The following is an 11098-nucleotide window of genomic DNA, read 5'->3' on the forward strand; positions in this document are numbered from 1 at the left end:
TAGCGAGGTACACCAGGGGGACGGTGAGGTACACCGGGGGGACGGTGAGGTACACCGAGGGGATGGGGGTTTGAGGAAGGGTGTTCAGGGAGGGGGTGGGGAAAAGGTGGGAGCTTGGATGGTGAGGACAGAATTTGAAAGAATCTTTGGGGATGGAGGGGAAAAGGGCACGTGGAGGACGTGGCTGAGGCTGGGTCTGGGGAGGGTTACCATGGTGACAGGAGGTGAGTTACCATGGTGACAGGAGCTGATGGTTTCTCTGATATTGGGGGTGAGTTACCATGGTGACAAGGAGGTGAGTTACCATGGTGACAGGAGCTGATGGTTTCCCTGACATTGGGGGTAAGTTACTATGGTGACAGGGCTGATGGTTACCATGGTCACAGTGCGAAAGAGAGAGAGAGAGATCGCATCTCGTAATGGTCACGTGACGGCGCGGTCGGCCGTTTTGGCTTCCGCTGGGCCTCTGATTGGTGCGCAGTGTCACGTGACGGCACATTCAAACAGCCGGCGGTTAGGCGGAGGTCCGGATTGAGTCACTCTCCAGCCCGCGGCAGGGTCTCCGTGACGGCGGCATGTCGTTCCCCCGAGCACCCCTGAAACGTTTCAACGACAGAGTGGGTGAGTTAATCTCCGGGAGCTTTCAGGGTGTGTTTGTGTGGGTGACACGGTGGGATGAGCTCCTTGTGTATGATGAGAGCCATCGACAGCTTCCTCCCACGTTCATGGGGCCTGGGCAGTCTCGGGCTGGGTCAGCGTTTACTGCCCGACTGTCATTACCCATTACACCTGTTATTGCCAAGGGATTCTCTGTGTGTGTGTGTGTGTGTCTCTCTCTCGTACCTACCCCCCCCCCCCCCCACACACACACACACACACACACACACAATCACAAAAGTTCGTGGGGTGACTTTGTACTTGCAGAGGGACATTTTATTTCGCTCAAAAACTGCATGATTCTGTAATAAGGTTCTGTAAATCTCTTTAAGAAATAGAATCTGTCTGAACATTGGTGAAAAATCTCACAACTCCAGGTTACAGTCCAACAGCTTTCAGAGTGCTGCTCCTTCTGGTGTCTCCAAATCTGAACATTGGGGCACAGACAGCCTCACACCTTCAATGCATTATCTGAGGTGACATGGCACCTATTGTTAAAGTTCACTTGAGAATGTAACTTTTATATATTTTAAAAAAAGTTCTGGGATTTACATATGAAAGAACTGAAACTGACATGGTCATTCTGAAAGATGAGAGACTTAACAAACAATCCAGGTCTTTTTCAATATATAATTTCAGTTGCATCACACTGTAAACTTTTGCTATAAATTCTGTGTCTTAAGATCTAACACTCCACAACAACCAGATGAAGAAGCAGAGCTCTGAAAGCTAGTGCTTCCAAATAAACGTGTTGGACTATACTCTGGTGTTTGTGTGATTTTTAACTTTGTACATCCCAGTCCAACTCCAACACCTCCAAATCATGACTACCATCGACACCATTAACTGCCGATGCAAAGTGGAGAGGATCTCCAAGAAGATCGCACATATCGACACAGGCATCCAGTTTCTGCAGTAAAGATTATGGATCACGAACCCACTCAAGCTGACCTACACTGACTATGCAGAGAGACATTGCTACCGCACCTCATGCAAACTCCTCAATCATCTGCACCAACTGTACAGCTAGTGCCTCAACCTTGAAATTAAGGTGGAGTCTACTCTCTGTCTACACTCAGGATACAGCAGTACAGTTATGGGACTTTGCAAACAGGCAATGCAGCAAAACTACATCATGTACATGCACACACAGAACAAGAAACTGAAGAAATGTAGTATCACCACCAGCAGTAGCCAAGCCTGCCCTGGCATTACAGTGGAAACAATTATCACCATTGGGAAGTCAATTGTCAACTTATTGGATCACACCCTTCAACCGGAAGAGATTGAAGCTCTTAGCAAGGGTCTCAATTTCTGCCCCTCCACCAAATTGACCCCATGGGTCTTGCAGCAGACACTAAGGAATTCATCAGATGAATGAGAAACTTGGAATTTTTTCAAGATGCCAGCAGTAATCCCAATGAGCCCACTGAGCAACCGGAACAGCCATCACAGGGACCTGTAGAGGGGTGACCAAAGAAGGAGACAACTTGGACTCCACCGGAGGGCTGCTTCTGCTCAAACTGTCAGGAAATCTATAGATGCCAGATTCATCAGTCGCACCCACAAGGTAGAGCAAACCATCACCCGATCACAACATAACGCCATTCATGCCTTCAAAACTAATCACAACATTGTCGTCAAACCAGCTGATAAAGGAGGAGCCATTGTCATTCAGAATACAACCAATTACTGCAAGGAAGTGTACCGACAATTGAACAACCAGGAATGCTACACACAACTACTGGCCCTTCCAACCAAAAAGCACACCCGTGAACTAAACTCATTGATTAGTGTTTCCTATACATCTTCATCCCATGTACTACTTGCGTAGGTGACTTCTTCTGCCTTCTGAGGATACACAAAGCTGACACACTAGGTAGCCCCATCATATCAAGCAATGGGACCCTGTGTGAGAACCCCTCTAGCTACGTTGAAGGCATCTTTAAATCCATTGTACAGAGGACCTCCAGCTTTTGTTCAGGCACTCTAGATTTCTTACAGAAACCAGTCGAACTGGGAATGTTCCTCTGCACAATGGGTGTTTCAGGACCCTACACCAGCATCCCCACAATGACTGTATTGCAGCAATGTCTTCCAAACTCTATCCTGCTACTCATCTGTTTTATCCTCGACTGTGAAGTTTTTCACCTTTTTTTTGACAACCAGACACACACAACAGCTGGATGTAGGTTTGCCCGCTGAGCTGGAAGGTTCATTTCCAGATGTTTAGTCACCATACTAGGTAACATTATCAGTGAGCCTCTGGATGAAGTGTTGGTGGCATGGCCCACTTTCTATTTGTTTGTTTCCTTGGGTTGATGACATCATTTCCTGTTCTTTTTTCTCGGGTGGTAAATGGGATCCAAGTCAATGGGTTTGTTGTTAGCATTCCAACCGGAACTCTATGCTTCTAGGAATTCTCGTGCGTGCCTCTGGCTTATCCTAGGATAGATGTGCTGTCGCAGTCGAAGTGGTATCCGTCCACATCTGTATGTAAGGATACTCGTGAGAGTGGGCTATGTCTTTTTGTGGCTAGTTGTTGTTCATACATCCTGGTGGCCAGTTTTCTGCCTGTATGTCCAATGTTGTGTTGTTGCAGTTCTTTCTAGGTATTTTGTAAATGACATTAGTTTTTTTTGTTTGTTTGTATAGGGTCTTTCATTAGCTGCTGTTGGTGGGTTTGTGAACTACCATGATGCCAAGCGGTCTGAGTAGTCTGGCAGTCATTTCCGAGATGTCTTTAATGTAGAGGAGAGTGGCTAGGGTTTCTGGAACAGGTTTTGTCTGCTTGTTGGGTTTGTTGCTGAGAAATCGGCGGACTGTTCATTTGGGTGCATGTTCTTTCTGAATCCAGTGTATAGGTATACAGTATCTGTATAGTATCCTTGCATACAGATAAAGAAGGACGCCACTTTGACTGGGACAACATATTCATCCTAGGATAAGCCAAACAGAGACACTCTCGAATTCCTAGAAGCATGGCATTCCAACTGGAATTCTATCAACAAACACACATTTTTAATAGATATTTTTGTTGGAAATTTAACATTTTTACAAGTTTACAAAAATAAACAAAACTCTAGTACAAACATTGATATACAATTAAATCTTTAAATAATAACCAAAATTTAACAAAAGAAAAATACCAAGAGGGGGAAAAAACCAAAACTCAACTAGCTACTAATCTAACCTACAACTAACCAGAGTGTATAATTAAGTCTCTTACATTATTCAAATAAGAGGGGAAAAAAAAACAGATAACACAGAAATTGGATGGTGCGATGCATGCTCAGAATGTAACAAAACCCGTATTCGTGCGGGATTCCTTTCCCAAGGGGCCCCGGACCAGCCAGGTTCGCAATCTCAATTAAATAAAAGCCCTTGTTAGGATAGCCGAAATATCTGTATTTATATAATTCAAGAAGGGCTGCCATATTTTGAGATAATTCGGCCTTTCGGTGCACCATATTTGTAAGGAAGTCAAGGGGAATACATTCCATAATTAATCTGTGCCAATTTGAAAATCCAGGGGGTCCCTCAGCCACCCAGTTTACCAAAATATTTTTCCTTGCACAGAAAGAGAGAATAGAAAATAATCCAGAGAGGGTAAGTTCGAAAAGCCCAAAAGGAGAGATACAGGGTCCACTTTAATTTCTGTTCCTAAAATTTCTGTCAGGGTACTTGCCTATGGACCTGCCATAAGATCCGTAGGTACTGGACTAAAGTAGCAATGTACAAGAGTGCCCACCTCTATTTTGCACTTGGGACACATTGGAGATGCTCCTGCCTTAAATTTTGCCAATCGATCCGGTGCTATATGGGCCCTATAAAGTATCTTCAGCTGGATAGCCTGAGTTCTGATGCAGATGGTGATTCTTCTGGCGTTTTCCCAAATGTCATTCCACGTTTCTATAGAGATTTCTAGTCCCAAATCCTGATCCCATGTTTTAAGCAGATTGTCCATATCTCCCGATACTTCATCATATAGTAAATGATAAATAGTACTGATGGAAGATACCCCATTGGTCTTAGCACTCTACATTCTCTATCTGATTTAGAAAGACTATCCAATAACGTAGTCGTCTTCTGTATGTAATTTCGAATTTGGAAGTATCGAAAGAGGTCTCCATTAGGTAATCCAAATTTCTGACTCAGCCGTTCAAAAGACATCAGGACCCCTTCTTTAAATAGGTCCCCTAAACATGAGATACCCCTGGATCTCCAGAGTTTAAAAGTGGCATCTGTAACCCCCGGTTGAAATCCCCATGCTCCCACTATCGGAGCATAGGGGATGTTTTATGTGAGTTGCCCTCGTTTTGCCGCATTATATTCCAAGCTTTAATTGTGTTTAGTATTATAGGGTTTTTACAGTGATCCGTAATGATTTTCCTCTTGCCTGAAAATAAAAAGTTAATAAGTGGGCATTTAACTTGAGAAGCCTCTATGTCCAGCCAGATTGATTGTGGGTCAGACAAGACCCAAGCAGCTATGTAACTTAATAGGGAACTTAACTGATATTTCCTAAAATCTGGGAAGTCCAATCCTCTCCTTGCCTGTGGAAGCTGTAGCTTCTTCAGCTTAATGAGGGGCTGTCTATGATTCCAGATAAAGGAGCCCAACCAGCCATATAATTTACGTAGTGCCAGCCTTGGCAGCATCACCGGAAGCATTCTCATAGGGTATAGGAGACGGGGCAGGACATTCATTTTAACTAGTGCTATTCTACCCAACCAGGAAAATGGAAGGTCTCCCCATCGCTAGAGGTCCTGCCTTATCCTTTTCAGTAAATGCACAAAGTTAGCCTTGCATAACTGACCAAATACTGGGGCAATAAAAATGCCTAAATATAAGAAACCCTCCAGGGACCACTGAAAGGGAAAGTGGGATCCATCCACTAAGTGGGGTATCATAGCAAGGCCACCCATTGGCATAGCCTCTGATTTTGAGAAATTAATTTTATAGCCTGAGAATGCACTAAATGTATTAATAACTTGAATTAAGCGAGGCACGGACATCAGAGGATTACTGAGGAATAGAAGAACATCATCTGCGTAAAGGGTAATTTTATGTTTACCTGTACCAATCCTCGGCGCCGTTATATTAGGATCAGCCCATTTGGCTTCTGCTAGTGGTTCAATTATTAGCGTAAATAACAATAGTGAGAAAGGACATCCCTGATGGCAGCCACTATCCACACTGAAGCTATCCGAACCTAATCCATTGGTAACCACAACTGCTTTGGGATCACTATACAATGTTAAGACCCATTTGGTAAACACCTTTCCAATGTGTAAAACAAATTTGACCATTCAACCCTATCGAATGTCTTTTCCGCCTCTAATGAGACTACTACTCTTGGTATCTTTCCCTGATGGCAGGCTTGAATCATATTCAAAACCCTTCTAATATTATTGGATGATCTACGGCCCTTAATAAACCCCATCTGATCCTCCTTTTATGATATGTGGCAATACCCTTTCTAGTCTCAATGCTAACGTTTTAGAAAGGATTTTAAAATCTATATTTAGCAAGGATATTGGTCTGTATGACGCGCAATCTTCTGGGTCCTTTCCTTTTTTAAGGGTAAGAGAGATATTTGTCTCTTTCAACGAAGGCGGGAGACAGCCCTGACTGTATGCGTAGTTATACATGTCCATAAGTGGACCAGCCAATATTCCTGTAAATTCTTTATAGAATTCAGCTTGAAAGCCATCTGGGCCAGGTGCCTTACTGCTCCTGAAGTTGCCTGATTGCGTCAAGTATTTCTTGGACTGTTAGGGGACCATTTAAGACTGATACCTGTTCCGGAGTTAGGTCCGGAAAGGTCAAATTTTTTAAAAAATGATTGCATCCTCCTAGTCCTGTCTTCACAATTCTGCGATTTATATAAATCAGAATAAAATTTTCTAAAGATTGCTTTAATCCTTTTATAATCATGAGTCAAAATACCTGTACTTTCCTTGATAGACGTAATAGTTTGAGGGGCCTTTTCTTTTCTTTGCAAGAAATGCTAAGTATCTACCCGGTTTGTCGCCAAATTCATGTAACCTTTGTTTTGCAGATAATATTTCCCTCTTAGCTATTTGGGTAAGCGTGGTGTTTAGAGCTTTCCTATGGGCTGTAATCCATTGCAATTTTTGATAATAGAAGGTCTATCAGCGTATGCTGTTTCAGCTGCTTTTAAGCGAGCTTCGAGCTGTTGTTCTCCCTTTAATTTTTTCTGGGTCGCTGAGTATGAGATGATCAAACCTCGCTCATAAGCTTTGATGGTCTCCCACATCATTGATGGGTTGCTAGCCGTACCTAAATTAATTTCTTAAATTTTTTAAAATTCTTGAGAGAAGTACTTTACAAAATTACTATCTTTCATCAGGAAGGGGTCCATACGCCAATGCCGAGGGGATGTCCCATTGTTCCTCGTCTTGATTTCCATACATACAGCAAATACTACCTATTTTACAGGATGATATGGAATTTTAAAAAATCGAGGGGGCAAAAAAACATATCAATTCTGGTATGACATTTATGTGGATTGGAGTAAAAACAAAAATCTCTGCCCTGTGGAGGAAGAAATCTCCATACATCTTCTAATCCTAATTCTTTGTTCAAATCCACCAGTTGTCTAGATCTGGGAGATACTTCTGCAGTACTCTTGGGAATCCTATCTATTTCCGGATCCATAATACAATTAAAGTCTCCCCCTATAATTGTCTGACGTGCACCGTGAGCCATCAATTTTGAGAAGGCTTCCGTTATAAATTTAAAAGGATGTGCCGGGGGGCAATACAAATTTAAAATCCCATATTCCATTTATAAGGGCTTTAATCAGAATATATCGTCTAGATTCGTCTTTTATCTGTTTTGAGAGGGAAATTCTTCCGAATAAGAATAACAACTCCCCTGCTTTTTGAGCTAAAAAGAAAAAAAGGCCTGATCAAATCCACCCTGTCATAATTTCAAGTGTTCTTTATCCAACAAGTGTGTCTCCTGTAAGAGAGCTATATCAACCCTTTCTTTCTTGAGATTTGATAATATTTTCTTCCTTTTGACTGGTGAATTACTCCCCTTGACATTCCAGGTGCACCACTTAACCGACTGATCATCCATAATCATCCGGGTAAATCCCAGAGCCCTTGGGAGGGGAAACCCTATCCAGAACATCCCGAGCATAGTGCATATAAAATTCACAATGTGAATTCACAAAGACTCTCTAATACACTCTCAACAGTATAATAAAAAAAACTATCAAACTTATTTAAATGGAGATTTTCCCCCTTGTTCCCAGGGGATATCGCTTCCTTTTCAAAGGTCCATCGTATCCTCTCCCAACCAGTGCCCCACACCCTTGACCCAGGCGCTCCTCAATAGGATGAGGAAAATTCAAATATACTACAGAGCTAGAGTTAACAGTGAGCACCCTATCCCCACCCACACCAACACCTGGATATATTTGGTAATTTTAATACCATGTATAAACATATATAACTATAAAATTACAACCTCAACAAGTAATAATTAAATATAATAATACAAAATAACAAGGGAAAGCAACCCCGCTCCTAGAGACAGAGGGTAACCACCTCCCCCCCACCAACATTAACTAGACCCCCGGCCTGTATATATAGAGTAATTAAAAAAAACCAAGGTGGGGGTGGGGGGGAGAAAATTGTTAAGTAGAGAACAAATAAATAAATCCCGCCCCATCCCCAAGATAATATTAAACAGTAAGGTAAAAACAAAGAAAAGGGGAGGGGGGGGATATAAACCGGAGTGGGGGGAAGGCAAACCAACATCAATTATCTCTTACAATTTATCTAAGAGAGTCCAAAAATTCCTTAGCCTTTTCCGGCAATCCGAAGTTATACACTGATCCTTCATGGTTAGCGTAGTGTCGCTGGGTAGCGTAAGGCGTACTGAATATTTAAGTCCCTTAAACACTTCTTCGCCTCATCGAATGCCTTCCTCTTACGGACCAGAGCTGGGGAAAAGTCCTGGAATAACATGATCTTGGAACCTTTTTATAGATCATGGCTTGGGGATCTTTTCCAAGATTTCTAGAGGCTTCTAGAAGTATCTGCCTCCTCCTTATAGCTCTGCAGCCGGAACAGGACCGGGTGGGGGCGCTGGTTCGAGCCGGGCCCGTGTATTGCAACCTGGTAAGCCCATTCCACCCTTACCTGGCCTGATCCAGCCTCCAGGTTTAAAAGTTGTGGAAGCCACTGTTCAAGGAATGCTAATTTAAGCTGGCCTTCCTCTTCCCGTTTGGGAAGGCCCAGCAAACGAATATTTTTTCGACTACCTTGATTCTCAAGGTCGTCAATGTGGTTCTCTAAGGTCCGGACTTGCTGTTTGAGAGTCCAGACCTGATCCACGGCCGATTGCGTTGTAGTTTCAGAGGTCGCGGCCTTTAGCTCCGCCCCTCCAACTCAGCGCTCGATTTCCTTAATGTTTCGGTCGTGCTTTTGCAGCACGGCCAAGAGTGAGTCCCATCGACTTCGGGATTCTTCAATAAAAGTGTCGATCTTCGCATCCAGTTTGAAGATGATTTCCACGAGGCTCGCCACTGTAGGTAAGTCCCCCGGCGCGCATGCCTCTGCTGCAGCTGGAGAGGGTGAGGGAGGGGTTCCTGCTTGCTGAGAGTTGCGCGCTCCCTTCCCTTTAGTCATTTTTACTGAAGATTAAATTGTTTAAATTCAATACTAAGCAACTAATTAAATTAAACAGCTATTTTAAATGATTTGGTGAGTGTGGTGGGGGTGGGTGACCCACTTTGCCCATGTCTTGGGAGGAGCACTGTAGACTCAGACTTGCTTGGTCTCTGCCATCTTGGATCCCATTTGACTTGGATCCCATTTACTATCCCTTGAGAAAAAGAACAGGAAATGATGTCACCAACCCAAGGAAACCTAAACACATAAATAGAAAGCAGGCCATGCCACCAGAGTTTCTTTCAGAGGCTCACTGATGATGTGACAAAATGTCTGTCTGAAAACTAACTTTCTAGCTCAGCGAGGCAAACCTACATCCAGAACCTCAACCTGAGCTACAAATCTTCTCAAAACCTGCTAGGAACAGCCATGGGAACCAAATTTGCAGCTAGATATGCCAACATTTTCATGCACATGTTTGAACAAGACTTATTCTCTACACAGGACCTCCAACTAACACTGTACACCAGCTATATTGACAACATTTTCTTCCTCTGGACTTATAGCGAGGAGTCACTGAAACAACTACACAGTGATATCAATGAGTTTCATCCCACCACCAAACTCACCATGGACCACTCTTTAGTATCTCTCATTCTTGGACACATGCCTCTTCATCAAGGATGGGCACCTCCTACTACCGCAAACCCATGGATAACCTCACAATGCTACACTTCTCCAGCTTCCACCCGAAACACATTAAAACAGTCATCCCCTACAGACAAACCATATGGATACACAGGATCTGTTCAGATGAGGAGGAACGTGATGGGCACTTAGGAGGGTATCCTGGAGTACTTTCAAGAACAGGGTACAATATTCAATTCATCAACTACCAGTTCGATGTGCCACAGTGAGAAACTGTAATGACATGGCTGGAGACAGACACTAGCTGCAACCGACAAGACCTTCGCTATGCCTTCACTTCTGGCCTTTAGACACCCGCCAAACCTCCAAACGGATCATTGTTCGCAGCAAACTGTCCAGCTTTCATGATAATATCATGCAGCATCTGCCATGACTGGAGTGTAAGACATGTCAGTGTTGACATGGATGCCACCATTACACGTGGGGACACCACCCACCATATATGTGGCAGGTGCTCACTTATGTGACTCAACCAACACTGTCGACTTCATCCGCTGAGGCTAGGATGCCCCTTTGGCATGGTATGTTGGTGGGACTGAGCAGAAGCTACGTCAACAGATGAATGGACACTGCACAACAATCACTATCTAGGAGTGTTCCCTCTCGTTTGGGGAACACTTAGTGGTCCGGGACATTTAACCTCAGACCTTTGGCTGGCTATCCTCCAAGGTGGACGTCAGGACAGGCAGTGACGCAAAGAGGCCAAGCAGAGGCTGATAGCCAAGTTTGATACCAATTGGAATGGCCTCAACCTTGGGTTCATGTCACACTACAGGTGACCCCACTGCACTACACGCACACTCTTATTCACCCACGCACATTCATATGAACAAAGACATTCACGCAGGCCATCTCTCACACACAAGCATGCACCCTCTCACAGACTTATACCCCTTCGCGCTCTCTCGCTCGAGCGTGGGCCCTCGGGGGGGCCCCCCTCTCTCGTCCCCTCTCTCTCTCTGTCCCTCTCTCTCTGTCCCCCTCTCCCGAGGGCCCATGCGGGCCCCCTCTCTCGTGCGGGCGGCCCCGCCCTCTCCCACGCGCGGCCCCCGCACCCCCTCCATTCCCCCCGCCCCCTCTCT

General features: G+C 44.3%; 1 protein-coding gene across 2 annotated transcripts in view; it reads left to right on the forward strand.

The window, feature by feature from the left end:
* The first annotated feature begins 482 nt into the window (after positions 1–482).
* Positions 483–11098, forward strand: part of hmmr (hyaluronan-mediated motility receptor (RHAMM)) — a 60605-nt gene continuing 49989 nt past the window's right edge. For both annotated transcript variants that reach the window (XM_043703153.1, XM_043703154.1), the window contains exon 1: positions 483–621. In XM_043703153.1, coding sequence (XP_043559088.1) covers positions 576–621 — 46 coding nt within the window. In that variant the 5' untranslated portion in view covers positions 483–575. The remainder of the gene's footprint in view (positions 622–11098) is intronic.

This window comes from Chiloscyllium plagiosum, chromosome 14, assembly GCF_004010195.1.
Source record: "Chiloscyllium plagiosum isolate BGI_BamShark_2017 chromosome 14, ASM401019v2, whole genome shotgun sequence".
NCBI classification, from domain to species: domain Eukaryota; kingdom Metazoa; phylum Chordata; class Chondrichthyes; order Orectolobiformes; family Hemiscylliidae; genus Chiloscyllium; species Chiloscyllium plagiosum.